This window comes from Thunnus thynnus, chromosome 11 (assembly GCF_963924715.1).
Source record: "Thunnus thynnus chromosome 11, fThuThy2.1, whole genome shotgun sequence".
NCBI lineage: Eukaryota > Metazoa > Chordata > Actinopteri > Scombriformes > Scombridae > Thunnus > Thunnus thynnus.
This window is the reverse complement of record NC_089527.1, coordinates 6,809,786-6,834,372: the sequence shown is the minus strand read 5'-3', so window position 1 is coordinate 6,834,372 and position 24,587 is coordinate 6,809,786. Positions and strand designations below refer to the sequence as shown.

The following is a 24,587-nucleotide window of genomic DNA, read 5'->3' as shown; positions in this document are numbered from 1 at the left end:
TTGTAAATGCATCATGAAGGGATCTTCTAATGCTCAGTATGAACAGGAGGAATGATTACAGCGATGTTATATGTACCACTTGTTCTCCTGTTAAAATTCCCCTGAAACAATACAGAAGACATGACGTTCATTGACATTACTTACTGGCCAACATGTGCAGTGTTACCAATTAATCTTATACACGCCGATATTGACTAAAACATTTGCTGTATTTATCAGGATCTGAGGTTTTGTGAAAGGCTACTGTATGCGCTGCATGAGCTGAAACATTTTCTCTTCACATGGAAATGGAATATCTCATATCTATGACTGCTATTTCAAAGTACTGACCTACAGCTACGATTTCAAGGGCCCTTCTCTGACCTCAGATCAGTTTGATTTCTGCTCACAGCAGAGAGCGAGGAGTGTGCTGAGAGCTCCTTTTACTTGTCTTTGTATAAAAAAATAAAAAAAAACATGCCAACAATACAAACAGTTTCCTTCCTCCGACATTTCAGAACATCCTTTTGTTGAGAAAAACATGTCGATGATTCAGAGAATATAATATCTTGAGCAATAATCCACACTGATGCTCAACACAAACAAATTAATCTCGCTCGTGAACAAGTAGATGGCGCTCGGAGTGTGCAACACACTGACAGCCTTCCTATTACTTCAGTTTTATATTGATTTCACGCCAAATAATAAACAAACACCCCTCCTCAGATTCTGAATCAAATCCCAGATCCACATCAACGCCAAAAATATAATCCATAGTTCTTGGATTAAGGCCAATCTGTCCAAATTTCACTGGAATCTGTTCTGAGATACACTGACAGGAAAACAAACTAAACTATCCTCTGTGTTGTTATTTAAGAAAATAGTTGACGATGGAGACTCACCGTCCTCCTTCACCAGAACCTCCTTCTGGCACATGTCCTGCACGTTCACGGTGCAGTTGACGATGAACTCTGGCATGGAGCAGTCGTGTGTCATCTCCTCACACTGGTAGCACTGAATCTGCAGAGCCAGTCCTGCAACACACACACACGTCTATCTATTAGGGATGTAACTAACTCTCTATTCGGATTATACCCAAGAGAATGGTGGACAAACCATGGATGTATACAGGAAGTCATGTGACATCAACAGCCGGCCTGAAGTAGTCACCTTTTTTTTAGTTGTCTTCTTTAAGACAAACTTTAAATGGCAGAATCAGAACATTTTTCTTCCCGCTTGTTTGCAAACATAATTTCAGTAAGTTACTATCAACAGCTCAGGCCAGAAGGATTCTTTCTGCATTTCCAATCATCTCTGGTTTATATAATTCCTTAATTGATACAACAGAAGTAACATGATTTATTTAAAAGACATTTTTTGACAGATGGGATGTTTGATGTTTGGATGCTACTCACAACGTTACATTTGGAGGCAGCTACATTAGCTGCAGCTAACAAATAGCTGCTACGGCTAAAGCTAAAGCTGTGCAACATTTTCACACAACAGCATTTAGTAGTTTGATTAACAGAAATTTTTAAAAAAGTGACAGAGAATGGCAGTTTTCAAACCTAATAAAAGTCTAAAAGTTAAACCAAATTCCTGATATCACTCATTGCAGCCAAGAAGAAAGCAGACACTCCAACATGTGTTCACTATCATGGTGCCGTCATGTTAAAGTTGCTGCAGACACTGGCGGTGTCTCCTTCTTCATGCTCCTCCTACACATACATGTCTAACAAAAAGCTGTGAAGAAGAACCACTTCCGCTTTCTGTTGTCGTAACTTAATTTCCTGTTTATGGATGACCACTGTGGTTGACATCCGCCATGTTGCTGCAGCCAGGTCCCTCTCATCATACCTGGCTTAGTTTGCATTGAAAGTCGTTAGAAACGGTCTAATCTGCTTCATTTCCTTCGTTAAATTGCTTTCTATTGTCATTTATACCCCTTATACTAACATCTACATGTTTAGCAGCCAATAATATAATATAATATGTTTACCATGTACCTGAATTCATCTGATAATGAAATGTATTTGAACCCAACCTTCAAAAAAAAATATTATTGCAAATATTCAGATGTTTATCTATTTAGAGCACATTATCTGTGCAAAATGTGTTTGTATTCTGTTCTGTTGTATTTCCCAATTCTCTATCCAGTGGTGGAACGTAACAAAGTACATTTACTCAAGTACTGTACTCAAGTACTTGTACTTTCAAACTCCACTACATTTCAGAGGGAAATATTGTACTTTCTCCTCCACTACATTTATTTGACAGCTTTAGTTACTTTTCAGATGAAGATTTGACAAAATGGATAATATAACAAGCTTTTAAAATACAACACATTGTTAAAGATGAAATCAGTGGTTTCCAACCTTTTTGGCTTTTGACGTCTTACAAAAAGCAGTGTGTAGTCGGGGTCACATTTCACATGTCTATGAGTTGTTAACAGCTCCACCAAATACTGATTTTTCCCTCTAAACTTCTCACATGCTTTCATTTCAATAAATGTTCAAATGATCCAATATTTCAGCAAAAATCAAAGATTAGAGAAAAAGTCCAAAAACTGAAAACAGATTTGTGTATCAGCACTTTGTTTTTTCTTCTTTCCTCTCTCATTAATCATCTCACGACCCCTCAGATTTATCTGCTGACCCTTTGGAGGGGCCCGACCCCTAGGTTGGGAACCACTGGACTAAACTAGCTAACTGTATATAAAGTAGTGTAAACTAGCTCCACCTCCAGCAGCTACAACAGTAACATGCTGCTCTAACACTGATGCTTCACTATTAATAATCTAATGATGTCATATATAATAATATATCAGTCAGAGGGACCAAACCATTACTTTTACTGTAATACTTTAACTACATCAAGCTCATAATACTTATGTACTTTTACTGTAGTAGGTAGTATTGTTACATTGCTGTATTGGTACTTAAGGAATCACCACTGTCTCTATTTACATATTCCATTTATCTTCTCTTGTATTATGAGGAATTATTGAGAAAGTTTCCCCTCAAAGTTTGATTTTGGTGAATCTTCATGCTTTTGGTTTCTAATCATTTCACATCGATGTGACAAACACGTTCAGTTATTCAGCTGCTTTTTGAGAATCTGGTGGCACATTTATTTCAGCAGCATGTTGTTGCAACATTTCATCACATCTTTGACGGTTGATGTTTCACCACTGCTACGTTTTTATGATCCTTTATGTTTCACCAACAGGCTAGAATATATTCTGCAATGCCATTAAGATTAAATTACAGCATGTACAGTATATTCATTATTATAACAGTGTACAGGATGATCAGGTCCAATAAGCAGCTCTTATTATTTTCAGAATGACAGAGAAAAAGTCACCTTTAAGGGTCACATAATGGAAATGAGGGTGACTGTTGCAAACCGATCATGTTGTTGGGAGTGAAAAGAAGGACTACAGGAAGAGATTTTAACCACTTTGGTGAGTATCTTCAGCTTTTCACTGTTATTCCAGTTATCTCACATGTAACAGCAACCAGAAAATATATGAAATTCAGTTTCAGTTTACAGACTTTAAGGTAAATATTTTCAGTGGTGGAAGGTAAAAAAGTACAATTTGTATGTAGCTGTACTTAAAATAAAATGGAAATACTTGAGTTTTTCCATTTTATGCCACTTTATACTTCAACTTCACTACTTTTCAGAGGGAAATATTGTACTTTTTACTTCACTACATTTATCTGACAACTATTTACTTTTTTATTTACAATTTTCATCCAAAACACATGATCAGCCTCTAAAATATGATGCATTGTTATCATTAATCTACCCAACAGAGTATAAAGCAGCTACAATGAACGACAAGATTAAAACGCTGCAAACACATTCATGTCTTAATCATAATAAAATTATATCATTCTGAAAGGTACTGATATTCATTAGTTCTTTCATATATTTTGCTGATTAAACTCCTGCACATTTACTTAATTAAATTTTGAATGCAGGACTTTCATTTGAGTGTTTTAATTTCTTCTTCTTGTTTTTCTAAAGGACCTGAATACTTCATCCACCACGGCCGAGACATACAATAAAAAAAACATCTGCAGACTTGTCACAGAGAGAAAAACGCTCCTCATCACTCTGCCTCTCTGCGGATCATTATTATTATTAGGAGGCTTACAGCAGGTCAAATTCTGGGAGATATTTGCCAGTTTTAACTCAGAATGATCTGCAAAACTTACCTGGATCGTTTGAGACGCGCAGGAGCGCAGCGCCACAGCGAGACTAAAATCTCATATCAACAGTAAAAGTGTGGCGCCAGACACTCTAATCTACTGTAAGTAAATCCAAATTTGAGCTTTCCATCATTATAATAAGGAGCCAAAATCAGAAATATGCTCGAAAGTAAAAGAAAAGAGGGATCCAAGCAGTGCGCGCTGCGCCTCCCAGTTTACCTTCACTGCGCTTCTTCTCCAGAAATAAGCGGGTTTGGAAGTTTTTTTTTTGCCGTCAACCCGCAGCCTAACAGACGCTTTAAATCCCGGGGAGTAAAAAAAAAAAAAAAGCGGTGTGTCCATACCTGAGCTGAAGGAGAACAGGAGCAAAGTTGTGACAGTGAACAGCCGCATCGTCCGCTTATTGTGGCGCTGAGCAGAAACATGAGAGATGGATGTTCGCCGGGTCTGAGGCGCAGAGACGCAGCAGCTGGCAGCCTGGCATGGTGAGCCTCACACCTCCTGCGATGCTCCATCTCTTTTATCCGCCGCTGACTCACACACACACACACACACACACACACACACACACACACACACATCTGCACACGCGCACACACATGCATACACACACACACTGCGTGCACATTCCGCGCAGTCAAAAAAGTCAGTTTTGTGCGTGACGCTGGTTTCTTCTCTATTATTATCATTGTTATCACTGTGGATGTATTTATTGTGTTTGTGAATACGTCCTGCTTATTTTTTCCCACTGCTGGATTCAATAAAGTTTTTTAAATTGTCAAAATAAGCTAAAAGGCATTTAAGCATTATTTTTGCTCTTCTGACTACCTTAATCTTTCCTTCCCTCCAAAGAAACGACTCCAGAATTTTTATTTGCTTTAGCTCCTCATTAAACTGAGCAGTTTTACTGCTGTGACCTCCAAAGTCCCCAGTCAGAGTTTTATTTATGTCTTTATTACTATGCTTCACTTTTATCCACATTTCATCACTGCGACCCAAGAGATGAATCTATAAAATTTGGCATCTATTGTCTTTTCCTGTTAATAAATTAATATTTTCACAGAACCAATTTACTTAAACTTAAACCTGCATTACTTGTTTTTTTGTTTTTTTTTACTTTGGCCACAATTTTTTGAACACTCACCTTTTAAGTTGATATGTTGAACTTGTTAGTATCACTATCATATCAACATCATTACCATTCATTTGGAGTTGTGTTTCGTTGGCCTTGGCATTGATTCTACAAGTCTTTGAACTCTTCTGGAGGGATGAACATCATTCCTCCAAAAGATTTTCCCTCATTTGGTGTTTTGATGATGGTGGTTTAGAGTGCCCGTCAGTCCAAAATCTCCCATAGGTGTTCAACTGGGTTGAGATCTGGTGACTGTGAAGGCCATGGTATAACATACTCATCAAACCATTCAGTGACCCCTCGTGCCCTGTGAATTGAGGCATTGTCATCCTGGAAGAGACCACTAACATCAGGATAGAAATGTTTCATCATAGGATACAGGTGATGACTCTTTGCAGTGACCTGTCCTTCTAAGGGGACAAGTGGACCCAAACCATGCCAGCAAAACAGCCCCCAAAGCATAACACAGCCACCAGATCCCCTCACTGCAGGGGTCAAGTGTTCAGACCTGTACTGTTTTTTTTTCCTTTAATTTGTCACCCGTCTGTATACGTCTATCAGATGTGAAGGTCAGTCAGCAGCATCAGCATCTGTCTCTGGGTGTGTGCAGCTCCACTGGCTGCACAGAGGAAGCTGTATCTGGTGCTCCTGCAGGGCAGATAATACACTTATTACACTTATTCTCACCTCACGTCCGCACGAGCTTCACACATGAACACAGGTCATTATATAACAGGGGTGAAAAAGGTGATAAAGATACGAACACCCTGGGGGGGTCCAGGGGCATGACCCCACTGGAAGAATCGATTTCAGCGTGAGGATATAGGGGAAAAAACTCACCCTAGAAATAATGTAATCCTTCTGCTACAAAAGTCATGTAAGAGGGACATAGTTCAGGGCACTTTAAAAAAAAAAAAAACAGTCAAGAGAGCTGGGTCCAAAATTGTATTTAAGTATGTTGCATCCACTATACAATAAAGTTCATCAAATAAAACAACAACTATATATGCACAACAACTGACAAATCAAATGGAAAACACAGTTTATGTTATATTTTGGTAGAGATGTCTGCAATTTGTAAAATATAATACAAGTTACGTTACTTGACGCCTGCTAAACAAATGACATATATAACAATATGTAAAATGATGAGATTTCAGCACCACGTTCTATTTTGCCATTTCAATGCCATTTTTCAGTCTATAAAAATAAATTTTTAGTCTTTCAAATAATCAACCATCTACATGACCTTTCTGTTCACATGTTTTTATTTGTCTTATTAATTCACTATTATTATACACATAAGATTAAGGGAAGACAACACAGCTGCTATATTTGTTCTGACTTATTTTATGAGTTTGCTTAATTTGCATAATTTCATGATAGAAAATAAAAGGTTATAATACAGAAATATATTGCATGTGGGTTTATATTAATAAGTTTCATTTTGATAGAGAACAGGATTTATTTTGTCTCTATCTGACCTTAAAACACATCCACCCACGTTTAGGTTATTAAGAAACTTCAGGCTTGACTATGTCGCAGATTGGGCCTACTAGTGCAGGGAAAATAGATATAAATTATGGATCTCAATTATTCATCGATTATTGGTTAATTACCGTTAATAATTAAACTGATTAAAACTATATTAACTGATAATGCAGAAGAAGAGGGATGTGTAAGTGAACCTCGATCTGCTCACTGTGTCGTGTTGCTGAACTCTTAAACGTAAAATGTTGTGAAAACTCCATGGAGTTGCTGTTTGGTTGCAGTGCGGTTTAGCTATCTGAGGCTCATGTTAATGCTAAACTAGCATCTTTAACAGAAGCAGCTGCTTGGTTAATGCAGCCTAAGAGCTGAGCGTCAGACGGCAGGACTCTTATTACATAAGCTTCCAACAAAATCAACACAAAAGTGATGGACTGTAATAGCTGCACTCCCCTGCTTGGAGTATAAATGCATTTTTTTGTGGTTAGCTAACGTAGCTAACTAAGTTTACATCAAGGTTAGATACTGAGCTCATGCTAGCTAGCTAACCTTGCACTTTCCAATGTAGTTTAGCTAGCGATAGCAGCTAATGTTGGCTAGCCAGCTAACTACATTAGGAGCTAGCTAGCAACATAGCAAAACTTCAGAAAATACATTTATGTTTGGCATGCTTCTTCTTTTTTTGTTTTTCTGACCGGCACCCCCGATGGCTGTTTTCCACTCCAGGCTGTTTGCTCAGCCCTGAGCCTTCGTTTGAAGTGAGGGGTTGTAAACAAGGTTATCCTGAAATTATGTAACTTAATTAACGTTGCAAATTGTACAACCCCCCCTTGGTTGAGGTTTCAGAAAGATCATGTTCTTTATTTAATACAGAAAAAAGTATAGAAAAAAGTCTGCAGTGATTCAACTAACCTCTGAATGCAAAGTTCATTCATTCTCTGGTGTCAACATCCACCCCGATCACCTTTTTATGACTCCAGTGAGGTAGATCCATATCAAAATATCGTTTCATTCATCAAAAAAAAAGTTGCCTGTGAACATAATTATTATGCTTTTTTCAATGCAACATAATTGGGAAAACAATAGTATACAAAAGTAATTTTTAGGAGACAAAGTTGGTTCTTGTGCGCCCACTTGTAAAGACTCCATACTAGTCAAAAACTCCACAGGGTACCATTGAAGGGGGCATATTATGCACATTTCCAGGTCTATGTTTATATTCTGGGGCTCTACTGGAACATCTTTGCATGATTTACAGTTCAACAAACTCCTTATTTATCTTATACTGGTCCTTTATGCAGCCCCTCAGGGCAAACTCTGTCTGAAACAGGCTGTTTTAGCTCCTGTCTCTTTAAGGCCCCCCTCCTGATGAGTCCACTCTGTTCTGATTGGTCAGCTTCAGGAAGCTCGGCTACGTAAACAAACTATAGAAGTAGACGTTCTTTACTCCAAATGTAAGCTTCTCAAATACAACCGTACATGTTTGAGCCTGGATTCCCACCAAAACATTTCGATGGGGAGGTAGAGGTAACTTTGCAAACAAAACGTTCAGAGCAGGCTGAAGCCCTGGACCTTTGACAGTATAGAATAACAGAAAATCACATATATGTCCCCTTTAAACTCTCTCAAATTGCTTTTACGTGTAATTAGTTTCATTGAGCTTTTAATGGAAACAAAACTTTTATCATGGGACTCATAAACCAAGACTTAAAACAACAAGTGCCTGAGGAAAATATTGCAGGCAGTGAAATGCATCATAAGTTTGAGGTAAACAGAGAGACTCTCTGCTCTCCGGTTCAGCATGTGGCAAAACGGCACAAAAATATGCCACAAAAGGCCATTGCGATAAGTCTCTGTGAATTGAGGCACTTTCCAAAAAAAAAACAACTAATAACGTTGTCTGCGACACTTCGGGGGGTAAAAAAAACGGTTGGATACTCTTTCACAAATTCAAAAGATGGATTAGTCTCCTCAGTGCTGTGCAGTGTAGGCTAATATATCATTTAGAGCTGAAACCTGGCTGAACAATTTCTGCTTCACAACTGTGTTCCTCAGCGCTGCGCCCGACACCATATCAACCTGCTCTTTCCAGACCCCAAACTAATTTATACTGTATATGCCTCACTACACCTACCAGCACACTGCTGCATAAAGAATAAGAGGATTTCAGAGCCAAACAAACTGAGATGAGGGCAAACTGCTGATCTGCAGCACATTATGCTTTGTCATTGTTTACCCTTTAGTCCTTTTCAATCCTCTGTCTAAACTCTGATAGTTTCATTCAGAGCGGTCATGATCAACCTGTTTTAATCAGCGGATGAAACAGTGTGTCAGCGCCGCATCAAGGGGCTGTCGAGGAGTTGTTTGTGATTTAGTGTGCTAATCAGCTTAATTGGAACTTGGATAATTGCACATTAGGACACACTTAGATGTTATGAATCCCTACTTTGGTCGAACTTTAAATTAGCTCCCGGTCATTTTACATTACATTGTAGGCATTGAGAAGATTTACACCGACAAGCGAGGAGCTTATTAATCTAGAAGTCCAATAAGAGAGTTTAAGTTAAAACCACGCCGGTATGAAAGTAAAGACATAAAGAGCAGCTAACGAAAATGTCAATTGATTACAAAAACTGTTGAACTTTAAGGAGGAAAAATGTTTCAACTGAATTCATACACTGACTGTTTCACTTTTAGTTTTTCTCTGCATTAAAATAAAACACTCTCTCAGTCAGACATCAGCATCGAGTGGACTAATGCATTTAAGAGAGTTTGTCTAAATGTGCACTAGATTTTCTCTTCATGGAGTGTCGTAACATGACTGACGGCATACTGGGAGACATTATGCATGTAGCTTAATCAAGGACGACTGACCATCAGATCAGCCTTCTGCATACACAATCTGCCCGGTAAGAGGAAGTAACAAAACATCCAAAATGCGCTTAATTTATAATTGAAAGACTGATCCAAATGCATGCCTTATTATTCAATTAGCACCTCTAAATCTAAAGGAATTCATCATGTCAAGACTTATCCAGATTTAAATCATTTGCTCTGACAGCTCACTCTGCACAAGGTTACAGCAACCTGGATACTTCCAGAGAGACAGTTCAGTCCGTTATAAAGAGAAATTCCTCTGTTGTCATCAAGGACGATGTTTTGTTGTGTATAATGTCTATATATTTCCTTCAATCCGAACCTAATGATCTGACCCTCAAGGATCTGACAGAGACAAACCTTCAGTATGTTCTCTGACTGAAAGTGAAAACACTCACAGATTCAAATGCCTCTATAAAAAGTCTTTTTAAAGGATCCCTGAGTGAGACGAACCAATATCTGTATATGCTGATGGATATAAAGATGACCAAGTCAATATCCAACATTTACAGCGAAAATGTTCATGTTGTTTCACTCGGTTGTACACAGTAAATGTGTTTTTAATTAGCAACAGCAAGATAGTGCCACCCGAATGACATTTTCTGTCGACATAATGAGGAAATGTTGGTAATTAACGTATCTGGGAAGTCACAAACATGTTGACACCGAACGTATCAGTAAAATGTTCTGTGACGAATATTTTTAAGTTTTTGTTTTTCTGCCAAGATATCTGATCTTGCAGTACAATATCTACCGGTAGTAATTGCAGAATGATGGTTGTGCAGAGTTTGTTTTCACATTCATCTGTTGAAGGAGGAAAATTTCTAAAACGTGTACCTACAAGCGTGATTCGTGACATCTCGACTAGTCTGAAGCCAATCGTGGTCCAGTACACGCGCCTAGACGCTCGGCTTTACCGTGAGGTAGAAGACATCTTGTGTCCAGCAGTTAAACTATTCAAAGATTCTGGATTGTTTAATGAGGGATGAGGAGTATATGTTGATTTGAGGGTTTTTAACAAGGTAATTGACCTTTTTCATGGAAAAAAAGACATGTCAGACACAACTTATTGTTCCAAGCAGAGGATTTTTATGTTTTAAAACATGATCGGAGGGGATCTTTAAACTTTTTCATGGTTATGCACTTTGTTGAGATCATCGTCTTTGATTAACCTAAGACTTCAGTGACTTGAAGCATAAGATGATGGCATATTTATTATATTGAACCAAAACCACAATCTTTAACTAACCTTAATTAAAGCAATAAGGCACAAGAGGCCGTAGTTTACAGTGATTTTAGAACAGCTAACGGGCGTTGTTAGGCACTCCGCAGAGTCCGTCCGTCATGCCTAACAACGCCCCTTAGCAGATTTAGCAGATAGCACATTTGAAACTGTGAGTGTTTTCACTTTCAGTCAGAGAACACACTGAAGGTTTGTGTCTGTCAGATCCTTGAGGGTCTGACAGATCCTGCTAATGGGTTGTTAGGCACTCTGCAGAGCATCATGCCTAACAACGCCCCTTAGCAGCAGCTGAATCTACTTCACACAGTCTCTTTGTGGTGGGAAAAGTATGTATGTGCACCCATTTTATGTGCGCATGTACATACTTCTGAGACATTATTTCAGTTGATCTCTCTCATAATAAATTCAATCACTCTTAATGAATATTCTACATGCCACATTCTAGATGATTTATTAGTCAGACCTAATGTACATCTTGGAATAATGTACAGCACAGCGCAGTAAATGAGACCTTGGAAGCTCATAATCGTCAAGGAGACCTTTTCATGAGACGCATAAATCTAAATGTCCAAAATGAACAAAGGGACAGTCTGGTGGCTCAAAGTTCACAGGTTGAAACCTTGCAAAAGTATAAACAGACAGCCAACACTGTCTGGTTTCCCATATGTGACACCCTTATTCAAATTGAACTGCGCTGGTGCCCTGAAGGTCCTGGATTTGGGTTTTATCAAAGACAGAGTTCAAGGCAGTTTTGAGTACAGAGATGGTCTGAACAGATGGCTGCAGACCTCAAATGTCCAAATGTTTTTCCATAACCAGACCAAGAGAAATGCTCCTGCAATGCTGCAGTTTTGAGGTTTTATTTGAGCCTGTTTCCTGCAAACATGATCACCTATGAATTATGTGTATATGCATTAGAAAAATACATGTAGGAGGAATTTATTTCAAGTCCATCTTAAAACAATAGTCACACTTGGAGGCTGTAATGTAACGCTGTCAATGTAAGTGACGGAAAACAAAATCCAGTCTTCTTTGCATAACCACATTCTTAAGTTCAACTAAAGCTAAGATTGAGGGTCCTGCAGTCAAATCAATTTAGTTTCTACCAAAACTAAAATTGTGTTTTCACTCTCGCTTCTCTTTCACTTCTCTTTTTGTGTTTCCAGACAGTGTTTCGCTGCTGAGTCACAGCAAGGGTTTAGTAACAAAAACAGAGAATTTTGAAGTGAAAAGATTTTGGAAGATGCTTGCTTGGACAAACTCAGTCTGCTGAAGCATCATAAACTTTTGAAAGCATTTTTCACAGAACAGAGATCATGGATTTTCTCCTCCATTACTTATATTGAATTGCTCTGAGGAGGAATCACTCCACGGCCAGTAAGGACAAGAGGAACCATTAAAATGACCAAAAACTGTTCTATTGCACATTTGGGCATGTTAGCATTGTTTTAAGATTTGCACATGGCAACCAAAGTATGGTTTTGGTGTGATTACAGTTAGATTACTGAAACCACTTAGATAAAAGAGTCCACTGATTCAGCATTGCACTCCTATAACATTGTCAGACTCACGATGGACAAAATCGATGCAGCAACACCAGAGATATCGTCTTTTTTTTTATTCCACATGTTCTTCTTTCTTGTGAAAACCTGGCACCTACATTACCCATAATGCAACCCGACTCCGTTCACTCGGCTGCACAGATTAGGTATGCTAGTAGCAGCTAGTGTAGCCTGGAGCTGCTAGCCTCCAGCAGGACCGAGGAGCAGGCTACACAGAGGTCTGGTCTCCTCACTTCTTTCTAACTCCCTACACCCAGAATTTAAGTTATTTTCAAACTTCAGCCCCAAACAATGCTGACTCAATGATATCACTTGAGGCAATTTCTCAGATTTCACACTTTTTTTTTTTTTTTTTTCACTTATGCAGCAGTACTCACCAAGTACCCAGCAGCAGAATCTCCTCCCTGCTCCAGCTTGGTTTTCTTGATTCCATTTTAGCCAATTCCCTATTTTTCTCCACAGTTTTTTATATTTATATATAAAAATCCCTTCCATACTGACTCACAGTATAAAAATACTGTGTCTAGGATAGCAAATTGTGTTGGATATTTTTTTTTTCCCACAAAAAAAAGTCCAATTACCTCATTAAAATCTTTAAAATTACACCTCCTCCTTCTCCCTCATTGAAAATCCAGAATCTATCAATATGCAAATATGGTTCATTTCAGAAGTTTAACTACTGGACATAAGATGTCTCCTACTTCACTGAGAAGTCAATTCTCATCACACTTGTGTAAGTTACACACCGGACCATGATTGGCTCCAAACTAATTGTGATGTCACAAATCATGCTCGTTTGTACACATATTAAACTCAGATTTAAGGTGATCACAGAGAAACTTTCCTCCTTCAGAAAATGAATATGAAACTTATGCACATACAGAACCAGTTAAAAGTTTGGACACACTTTCTCATTCAAGAGGAATAGGAAGTGAAACTCAAACACCCACCTGAAGTAACAAGAAGCAAAATACATTTTTGAGTTTAAATATATTAGATTGTTGCTTATTTGGCACCGTAATTGCTATCGGAGATATTAAAGAAAAATGGAATTACTTAAAATAATTAAAATTGCAGTTGTTTTTTCTTCTGAAGAATGACTAATATGGCAGATGTAGGGTAAACCCTTGTGTGGCTGTTCCAGCTCTGATCATACACGTAATTAATCATGTAATTATTTGAGAGCTGCTCTTTGGTTTCTTACACTTCACTGTAAGCAGGAGTGAGTCACTTGATTAATGAGTCTTATTGTTCACTTTTAGCCAATAACTTTCAACGAGTTGGTTCTTTGGAGTACTCTCACATGTGATTATTTGAAGTTTGATAATTGAGCACTTGCTGTACTCTCGCTGAAGGAAATCTATTCATGCGCTTCATAAGCCTCACTGTATGATTTCAGAAATACATGGCTGTCATTTCGATGATAAGTGTTGTTTATTAATGATTTTCCCTCTCTGGTTTTCATCAGACAACACTGTTTGGCAGCCGAGCAAGAGTTTGCTTCCAAGAGACATGGTGGTTTGTATTCTCTCTATTGTTTATTTTGTTTCCTTGTTGTTGTCACAGAGTTGGAGAAGCAAATTGGAGTCCCTGCAGAAATGTCTCTGAGGAGCTTCCATCTTTCATACTGGCAAGCAAAGAGATTGGGTCCGAGCCTGGAGTGGATACTCAAACTGGGAGGAAAATAGATGTTTCCATTCACCTGTTTTTACTCAGTTTGTGCATTAAAAAACCTGTGGACACAGAAAATTTGAAGAAACGTTTTTATGGTTGGTTGAGATGTATTGAAGTCGGTGTGTTGATAAAAGCAAAAATTGCAAAGTACAATGGAAACAGATTTAGTGAATAATGACATACATGAAGCATGCAACTTAAACGTCCACCGAGGCATCCGCTGAAGAGACGTACGCATTTGAAAACATCAGATCTGTGTGGAGCGATGAGTAGCCCTCATCATCAGTAGTAGTCTTTGTGTCCCTTGTACAAAGTAAGTTTTTGAGTGTAGCGTCTCGTCATGGCCCTCAAATTAATACATGAAACAAACAGAATATATAGAACATATTTCCATCATGTTTTCTATGTTGTCACAATGCATTTCCCAAAATTATTCACAGAGTCTTTCTTCTAAAAAAAAGTGCTTTGTCAGAATTGCAACCCACTCAAATTTTTGCTTCCCATCAACTCTTTGATTTTGAGAAACTCAGCCCTTATAATTAATAACAATTGACCTTGTTGGAAGCTCAAGATGTCCTGTCTATGGGAAAAATACTTTTACTTCTTAAATAACTTTACTTTATGGGGATTTTTCTGCTGCAATACAGCAAGTGGCCACTGGGAAAAATTGACTTAATGGTGGTACCTTATCAACTCTCTTAATACATCCACGACTCACATTCAAACTTGATTTTCGCTGTTTGAGGTTTGACTTTCTTTCTTTTAATTACATCAAGTTGTTGCAACCTCTTCTTCTGCAATGGTTTTAATGGCCCGACTGGAAATTTAGCACAACCAGCTCTTTATCTCAAAGACCCAACTCCTAATATTTGCATAACGGATGGAAACATGCATTCATTTTAATTTTCTTTTGCAGATTTTCTGGAAATTTAGTTAAAATTTGTGCTACATTCGAATGGAAACCAAGCTCCTGTCACCCCTGTTAGCAAAACAATCACACCTTTTAACCACAAGAACGATTCAGTCAAATTAAAAAAAACACGCTGCAATATCCTTTATGTTGTATAAGTACTGAAATAGTTTATTTTTTCTTTCTTCTTTTACATAAAACAAAGAATATCAGTAATATACAATTCTCAGTTAATACTGCTAAGGTGACTGTCACACGAGAACATCACTGTTATTATTGGGTTATGAAAAAAAAAAACATTTAGAAGGAGAATTACTGTAATAGTGAGTAACAATATGTGCAATAAATGGTAAATTACACTCATCAGTGCTGAGTACAAATACAGGGCATTAGAGTAAATGTTAGAAAAATACAATACTCTTGTGAGAGTGATGCTCTTCATTATGTGAGCCATTTTAAAAGCACAGACGCCATGCTCCATCTACCCGTATCAGTACAGCCAATCTGTTCCCTGATCCCTTGTCTCACCTGTACGCTACATATTTCATTTATTAGACCTGTGTGTTGCTATTGGCATGAACACCACTGCATTTTTTATTTTATTTTATTTTTTACAAGTATTACCTTCAACATATACATGTACAGTAGCGAGTGAGCAAAGATTTAAAGAAGAGGTAAATAAGATGACATGACTAATGCTACATCACGTGAAACTGTAAACTGTCTCTGGTGTTTGAAAAGAATATGGCTATAGTCACCATGACAAGTCTGATATGTAGATTCGGTTGCATTCATTTTCTGTATATGTGTTTAGCTCAGAGCAGTGTTTGGCAATATGCATTTTGGCAAATATCTACACATGAAAGGCAGGGCGCGTTGACAAGGGCGTGAGGGGGAAACATCGCAGCTAAAAAGTGTGAAAATATGTCGGGATGCGTTCATAACACCAAAAAACGTTACTAGAAAGGACACAGCATACATAATAGAGAGAGAAACTGAGCAACCATGATGCGATATATTACAGTTAAATGTACAGACAAAAAAAATGACAAGAGGAAAATATTGAGTTCAGGTAATATCTTTAAACCATTACAGTGAAATCTGGTGTGTTCACTGGTTGCAATGAAACGATTGCACATAGTAACGTTGAGGTTTACTCTTTAAATCCACAGCATCTATCAGAGACATTTTTTTTTTTTCCCTGAGCTAGCACAACAATGTCAACTATGTGTCTACTAGGTGCTTTATAACTAAAGTTACATGCAAAACTCACTGGTTTGTCTTGATGTCATAACTGTGGAAAAAACATTAAAAAAAAAAAAAAAAAGAAAATACAGAATGCAGTTCACATATGAAGAGTTTCATTACAAGATGACACTGCTTTTAAAATGTGACACCTGTTTTAAAATAATTGCAAGCGTGAAAGTCAGACTCACGAGGGATTCTTTTTTTTTCAAGACCTTTGCTTGCAAAGTGGTGACAGATTATGTGAAATATGTCACGGCAAGTTTCACACATCAGTATTTTTCACTTCTTGTAAATGAAACCCTTCATATGATGAATATCAGATTTATATTCATTTCTCTGGATAGAATAAGCCCAAGGGTGTTTGCATGCAAGTTGATATTAACATTGTGACAATAAAAAAGTTTAAAGAATCACATTACTCAGTCAGGTGTGTAGAGCTCATGAACGGCAATCAGTAGTTAGTGCTGTACATATACAAGATATATATTCAGGATGGAAGTCATAGTTTGTAATCTTGAGATTATCAGGTTCCATCTGCTCAAAAAATATATATTACTGACATAGTTTAGATTTGCATCCACACCAGCGCAGAATTACAGTAGATCTTCACATAAACATGTTATAAATGTTCATACATTGGCTGGAAAATGTAAATGAATGAGCTACTTAACCTTTGTTCTGCAGGGTTTTGGTGGACGTTTTACATTTGCCTCATTAATGTCTAATAGTAATCACAGCTGGTGCCATCATGGAGGTCTGCTGGAGAACAGGTTGTGGTTAAAAAAAAATTAAGCCTTTAAAATATTTTGGATATTAAAATGGAATCAAATGACTGTAATGTGAAAGGAGCAGTAACGCAGATATCACAGAGATTTAACACCCAACTCAGGTGTCTTTGGAGATTTTTAGCATCTTTTAGCTCATTGCTTTGGCCAAAGTACTAAAATAAACCAGCTGTACGCTAACTGCAAACACCAAATGACAGACAAAGTTAGCGAGTGGCTGATTCATGTAGTTGTACATCTAGCAAGCTTAAGACCTAAAACTTTCGTAGGAGTCGGTGGAGACCAAAACAGAGATAAAAGGAGAGTGTTTCTTAAAGCAATGCACATATAGTGTTTACTTATCCTACTTGGAGGAAAAAAATGTCATAATAAGATATTTTTCCAATCATAGACTTCATATTTGTAAGAAAAAACTATCTTAAAAAATTCTTGCCAAGACAAGCAATGGTAGTAGGTTGCAGGCAACTGGGCCATCTTCAAGGTCAATCAAGGACAAACAATTTACATAAATGAAATAGCCTTACAACACATCACAATATGATTTGGATTGTTAAACCTCAAGGTTGCTATTCTCAATATTCACAAGGCCATCTTCAAAGTCCAACAATTGCAACAAAGTACAAACAATTTGGATGAATGTAATGGCCTCACAACTACCCTAAAAACCTATTATCTAGAATCACAAGAAAGTTTCAGAGCAACAGAGACACAGAGCATGCCTGTAACCATAGTAACTCATGCTGTCACCTGCCTGCGTGTGCACGGCGTGAGAGAGAGGGAGAGGCACTGAGATGTTGCCAGAAGAGCCACTGACTGAGATTACTCTGAGCAGCATGCATGGGAAAACGTTACAATATAATAGATTTGTGTATATTTCTGGTCTGAATAACTTGCTGCTGCACGGTGCTGCTGTTGTGCTGTGCTGCTCTGTCTTGTCTGTCTGTGCGCTGTCAGTGTCCTCCTTTCACGCTGCAGCGTTATCAGTTATTTTGTTTTCACTGCATGAGAAAAAAGATGCACGGTGTGAGAGCATGTGAAAAGTCTCACGGTCAATGCGTGAGACTTGGCAGCCCTGCTGGAAACTGTCTCGTCTTTAGCTCTGTTCTGTTCTCCACATTCATTGCTAGTCGTAGCTTGAGAGCCGTTAGCTTGGCTAGTTAGCGAGTATGTTTAAAATGTAGCTACTGGCCGCAAATTTTAGGTGAACAACTCAGATGTGTTTATAAGACAGTGTGTGTTCAGACAGAACACGTCGATTGAAATACGTGGTTAGATGCAAATTCGTGTAAATGTTCAAAACTTTCAGGTGTCCCAGGCTTTATGAATCATCTTCATGAATGTACAGAGAAAAGAGGAAAATGGAGGAAAATAAGAGAGTTTCTGGTGAGTTCTTAGTTCAGTCAGAGGCTGAGCTGAACACAAACACACACAGTTAGTGCATGTGTTGCTAGCTAAATTACAACTAACGTTTATACAGTCAGTAAAGTGGCTGTTTGGGGGTGAATTTTAAAAAATGGTCCAGCAATTATGTTGGCAAAAATTAGTTTCCCTTTCTGTGTGAACACCTTGATAATTCCAGGTAGCTATAGTGCTACAGTAGCTAACCTGACATTACCAAAACACAAAGGCTGTGAGTCTGAAATCCCTCCCTTTACTATATAATGCACTACATTTACCATGCGCGATTTTATTTGTGTGTCTGAATCATAAATGTATTATAAGAACCGGATAGCGGACTCAAAGATGGTGCCTGTTCAATGAGAATTGCTCACCTGGCGCATGAGCCAGAAAAAAATTTCTAGCTTCCAGGTTTACTTTGGGGTGTGCGGACTGTTGAATATGCGCAGTAGTGTTTCTCCCGCTGGCCCCACCCGCGAGTTCCCGCTCGGCCCATTGGCTTTACATTGGGATGATGTCACAGATTTTAAAATCACTTTTCTAGGCTCGAGGAAAGTTTTACAAATATAAAACCTTCATGGATCAAAATTTTATGACAGAAAGAGTCATAATTTACCTTATTTGCAGTTAGAGGTGTCCTGTAAGCAGTTTTATAGATATCTCTTTTATAATGGTGGTCTATGGGGAAAATGCTTTTTGGGCTGCAGGGGATTTTTTTTGCTGCAATACCGCCAGTGACCACTGGGCAAAACTGGCAGCAAGGCTGAGTGGCGGCGTCGTATCCAGTTCTCTTCATACATCCATGGTCTGTGTAATAATATCCACAATAATCCACAATATAGCGCCCTAAAAAATTCCACGATGGAACAAAAAAAGTAGCATCCATGACATGTACGATACTCTCTGCTAACAATCCCACAATGCAATGCTCCAGTCTCTATTTGCTGCTCACTATAGAGTAAACTATTTCGTGTCTATTATACAGGGAGTAGTGAATGAGTGAATAAGGGAGTGATATCAGACAAAGGCAAAATCATGTATTATTTTGTTAAAATGTTAATTCTGTTGACTCACATTTAGAAATTTAACCAGCTGCTCACCGCTGACGCCAAAGAGCTGCAGACCTCCAAAATGGCTGCCAGAAGGTTCATTACAACACCTGAAAAGCTATACTCAGTATCTCAACAGTACACCGAGCACAGGTGGAAGCCTACAATGCCAAGCTCACTTGTTGTCCAGTTCTGAGCGTTTCATCCTGATAAACAGACGCAGTGTCCAAACTGTAGGATTTGGGTAGATTTGATCCTCCAGGTGTTTGAGTGATAATGCCAGCTGATTGCTTGATTCCCCGCTTCAGGTCGACTCATTCAGCTTATAAACTCTGAAATGGAAGATGTAAAGCAGAGTGAGATCCTAAAACAGCATACCATGCAAACAGTGTCCAGAATGAAAAATCTCCCACTTAAAGACAAGTAACACTAGCTGTTATGAATGGATTTACATACAGCAGTGCAACATTTAGAAAGTGATGTTTACTGTATGTGCTTGTGTGTATTTCCCCCGAGATGATTCCTCAATATGTGTCCCAACAAGCTGTACATACAGTTTTATTCAAAGGAGAGTCATCAGCTCTTTCCACTGACTGTTGAGCACATGAAATTACAGTTTATAGTGATTTCAGTTGTATTAAAGTAGTGTTGTAAGTACATTTAACATGTAACCATTTCAGCTGTATGAGCTTTGTGGTTTCACTGCAAGTAGAAATAAACAATTTGTGATTTGATTTGACAGAGATGATGTTAGTAGAAACCTGCTGCCCTGCATGTTGACACCACTTTCCCACATAAACCGTCACCAGATCTGATTCATAGTCAACAGATGGTCACTGTGAATATTATAAATGTTATAAGGTTGTACAGAGTGTTATACATTTGTATTTGAGTGTATTTCTGTTAAGAAGCAGGTTTGAATAAAACCACCGGACCCAAAGGCAACACAGAGCAATGTACATTTTTACATGTGTGAGTGTAGGTGTAGAGCTGCAATGATAATGATTGCCAACTATTAAATTAATCGCCAGCTATTTTGATAATCGATTAATCATTTGGAGTCAATTCTCTGATTCCAGCCCCTTAAATGTGAATCTTTTCTGGTTTCTTTAGTTTTCTATGACAGTAAACTAAATATCTTTGGGTTCTGGACAAAACAAAACATTTTAGGACATCATCTTGGGCTTTGGGAAACAGTGATTGATGCGTTTTTTCACCATTTTCTGACATTTTATGGACCAAAACAATAATCAACAGATTAATAAATACTGTAAATAATTGTTAGTTGCAGTCCTATGTACTTGTATTACTCATGTTGTGGGAAAATAAATGTGTTTAGACAGAAACATTCTGGGAAAAAGCAAAGTCCCCATAACATAAATCATTAATACTGAGTGACTTGGTTTAAGGTTAAGGTTTAGATGCAGTCCTCTCATTCATTTGAATGGGGGCAGTGTGATGACACAGCAGGTGTGCAGGTGCAAAGAGCTCCAGCAAAAACAACGCAGCGTCGTCTGCCAAAAAAGTTGAACCAGGTTCAACTTCTGCTGCACCGCTTTGCGACGTCATCCAGCAAAATGCTGTGTTGTACCTCGCGATCCTTGCGACGACAGATAAAAGTGTTGCCACTGCGTTAACTTTCCAGAGTTGCTGCGCAGTGTTTTGGTGCCTGATGAGCCATCAAACGCATTAATCTGTAGCTGGACTCCTCGGATCGTATTTCATTGCCTCACCAGTACCTTAAACAGCCAACGCAGCCCCTTGCATTGTTTTAATGCAGCACAGTTTTCAGGTGTGAATGTTAGTGAGGATAAGTCAGAAATTAATGTAAGTAGGGCAATTATTGTCTTGATTAATCATTTTGTCTATAAAACATCAGAAAATAGAGAAAAATGCTCATTTTAATTTCGAGGTGATGTCTTCACACTTCTTGTTTTGTCCAACCGACAGTCCAAAATGAAAAGAAATTCTGTTTATTATCACACAGAAAACCATCAAATCCTCACATTTGAGAAGTTGAAACCACCAAATATTGACTAAATTGATTATTCAATTATTAAAATAGTTGCCAATTAATTTCCTGTTGATCTAACCAACCAATTACTCATTGCAGCTCTAAATGTAAGTAATTTCCTCTGAAGTTAAGGAAACACGACTGTGTGTCTGTACTGTGGGTATTTTTTTTAACCTACAGGCATATCTTATGATCTCTCTCTCTCACACACACACACACATTGTAAATGCCAGTGTTAATGTACTGTAGTAAGATGTAAATGATGTTTGCTACTCATGTGTTTAGTCACCACCATTAAACTTGCTTTCTGCTCAGTGGGGATGGAAATGAGTTTTACAGCAAAAAGTGTAGTTCTGAGGCAAACTGCAACTCACGGTGTTGGTAATGTGATAAAGTGAAATTGATGCACTTTTCTTCATATTATTGCCTCCAGCTACAGTGACAGTTTTGAAAAGAAGTCTACAATGGTTCTACCTTGCCAATATAACCCTTCAGAGTGCAACAAATGATTCACTAAAGGTGTCGTTTTTAACCCACAGAACAAACTGTGACCCTGTTTTTAGCTCCCAAAATTTCCCTCTGACACCAACAGTAAGAGAGTTTTCAAGTTGCAATGCGAATGAACCGAATTGAATGCAGTAGTTCTTCTGTATTTTTCAAGGTTGGAGCTTCAAAGCAATTCTTGAGAGAAGAGTCATCTGTTTTAATGATATATTAACACTTCAAATCAGGACTTTTAGAAATTGCTGCCATTCAGTAGATGAGTTGAGTCACTCAGAGGTGATAACCTGAACATAATTTGAATAGTTTTTTTTTCAATATCTTGGCAAGAAGGAAATTATGTGTCAAACGCTGAATAATAAAGTTTAAAGATGAAAATGTGGAGACTGGAAAAAAACACTGTGATTGATGATGAGTGGGCGCAGAACATGACAATGTTTTGAACCTAAAGTTTTCCTAAAGCCGTCGGTTTCATCGTGTCTTACAGTTTGCGAGCTGAAGTCTCGTCTGCTCTTTCTGTTGGCTCTGGGCGGCTCTTGTTTTTGTTTTGATGTAGGTCAACTTCTTTGGTTCCATTCCACCTGGAAAAAGCACAGACGAGGTTTTCTCAGCAGTCAGACTTAATCCTATCTCTTGTCATGAAGAGGGGTTTGGAGAACAAAGTGACATTGACAGACTGAGATCTGACATCTTCAAAGAGAGCAGGACCATCACTCTGAATTCAAAGTGGCAGGAGATCTGAGTGACACTCGAGGAGGCTGGCGCTGACATCTTGAAAGAAGACAAATTTATAATTCTGACTTTAATGGGACAACTGAATTGAAATAAAGCCAGAGTTCTGTTTGCCAGGTTTGCAGTTTAGGGCTCTTAAATCAAACAGCCAAATATTTTCTCTTTGGATACAAACAATGAAATATACAGAACCAGTCAAATGTTTGGATACATTTTCTCATTCAATGTAATGGAAGATGTGTCTAAACATTTGACTGGAACTGTACTTTTAACCAGAAATGCACTCAATCTGATGCAAGGTTATTAATCTGGACTGTCTCTGTGTCCAGCGGAGCATCGGTGCCTTAATTCTGGACATTTTCCCAAAGATGAACTGTTTTTCAAATGTTTTTTTTTCTTTTCAGGCAGTAAAATTATCATTAAATTTTAAATTACATTTTTTCCATTAGAACTCTAATCCCATTACAACCACAACATGGCCCATTTGATGGACTACATTGTGGCCGGAGGCATTTCTAACCTGCAGTGTCCACATCATCCGGCTGCATCATGTTCTGGCTCTTTTGTCCACTCTGCTATCTTTACACACAAGGTCTGTTTTTCCCGGAATGTCTCACATCTCTGAAATTCACTTTTTGAATGTATATAAATGCCTGTATTTATTGACAGTTGACTAAAATTAGTTTTGAATTAATTTATTTGTTTTGACACTCAGCCTCCTCCTGTGAACACACACATTGTTTTAATGCAGCCAGATTCACCCATAAAGTTGCTCTAATTCACATATTTCTCTGTTTCTGTTTCTGTCAGACGTCATAAGTAATTTGAAATTTGATCATTGCTCATAAATATGACCTGTTAACCAGCAGTCATTACCAAGCTGCTGCTGCAACTAAAATCATTATTTTATAATCACTACGTCATCTGACAAAATGCAGGTTAACAACAGCCGCTGTTCTGTGAGATCAGCTATAAATGAGTGATCACAAAGAAAGTTAGAGGTAACAAACTGTTACCAAATGCATATTCAATATGCTTGTAAATTAAGGCAAATGTCAGCAAAACAACTCAAAACTATTATAAATATGGCTGCTGAAGATCAGATGCTCCACTTCTGAAACGGTACCAGTGGACATCAATGGCAACAAGGCAGTGTTTGGTTACTTTTTGTCTAATTGTGCAGGTTAAAATCATTTTGGTACTTTTTGCACCATTTGGGTTGGCTATATTCCAATAAATCGGCCCCTCCTCTTATCCGAGGAAGATTGAGATTGACAGAGTTAAGTCGGCTCACGCTGCGTTCATGTCATATCAGAATTACGAGTTTCTGACTTGTAAATATCGTTCACATCAACATCCAAGTCACAACTACAACTGGGAAAATCTGATTTTCTGAAAGCTCCCTCATATCTGACTTGAGACTTAATAATACAGGAAGTTGCCTGAAAACTAAACAAACATGGACACTTCTCTTAATCAGAGAGATGCTCTCATATCTAGAAATATAGCTGAGTTTATTAGTAGACCAAAAGCATGACAATCCAGAGTTGAGACCAGGAGGCAGAGCTGCAGTCCTACACGCTTCTCTGCGTTTCCATTAGAGCAGTTACCCACCCAAAACCACATAGAGACTGTGTCTGCCCCCAGACCACTTAAATCAATTAAATCTAAAGTAAACAGAAGAGGAGTCATACATAAAAATCTAATAAAAATTAACCACCACTACTGCAATAGTACAACAAAATAAGAGAATTAAATGTGGACTCTTAAACATTAGA

General features: G+C 38.1%; 2 protein-coding genes across 4 annotated transcripts in view; both read right to left on the bottom strand.

Moving 5' to 3' along the window:
• The window catches only part of LOC137192354 (ly6/PLAUR domain-containing protein 1-like), a 29,496-nt gene extending 21,386 nt beyond the window's left edge, over window positions 1–8,110 (bottom strand). Inside the window, exons 1-3 of one of the 2 annotated variants that reach the window (XM_067602954.1) lie at window positions 7,729–8,110; window positions 4,541–5,976; window positions 882–1,013 (exon numbers count right to left, since the gene is read on the bottom strand). In XM_067602954.1, coding sequence (XP_067459055.1) covers window positions 882–1,013; window positions 4,541–4,589 — 181 coding nt within the window. In that variant the 5' untranslated portion in view covers window positions 4,590–5,976; window positions 7,729–8,110. Of the gene's footprint in view, window positions 1–881; window positions 1,014–4,540; window positions 5,977–6,168; window positions 6,388–7,728 lie in introns of those variants that run through there. The other variant, XM_067602953.1, reaches the window with a different exon arrangement.
• A 7,116-nt stretch (window positions 8,111–15,226) lies between these two features.
• The window catches only part of LOC137192352 (nck-associated protein 5-like), a 98,163-nt gene continuing 88,802 nt past the window's right edge, over window positions 15,227–24,587 (bottom strand). The window contains exons 13-14 of one of the 2 annotated variants that reach the window (XM_067602950.1): window positions 22,563–22,658; window positions 15,227–19,894 (exon numbers count right to left, since the gene is read on the bottom strand). In XM_067602950.1, the coding sequence (XP_067459051.1) occupies window positions 19,893–19,894; window positions 22,563–22,658 (98 nt within the window). In that variant the 3' untranslated portion in view covers window positions 15,227–19,892. The remainder of the gene's footprint in view (window positions 19,895–22,562; window positions 22,659–24,587) is intronic. The other variant, XM_067602951.1, reaches the window with a different exon arrangement.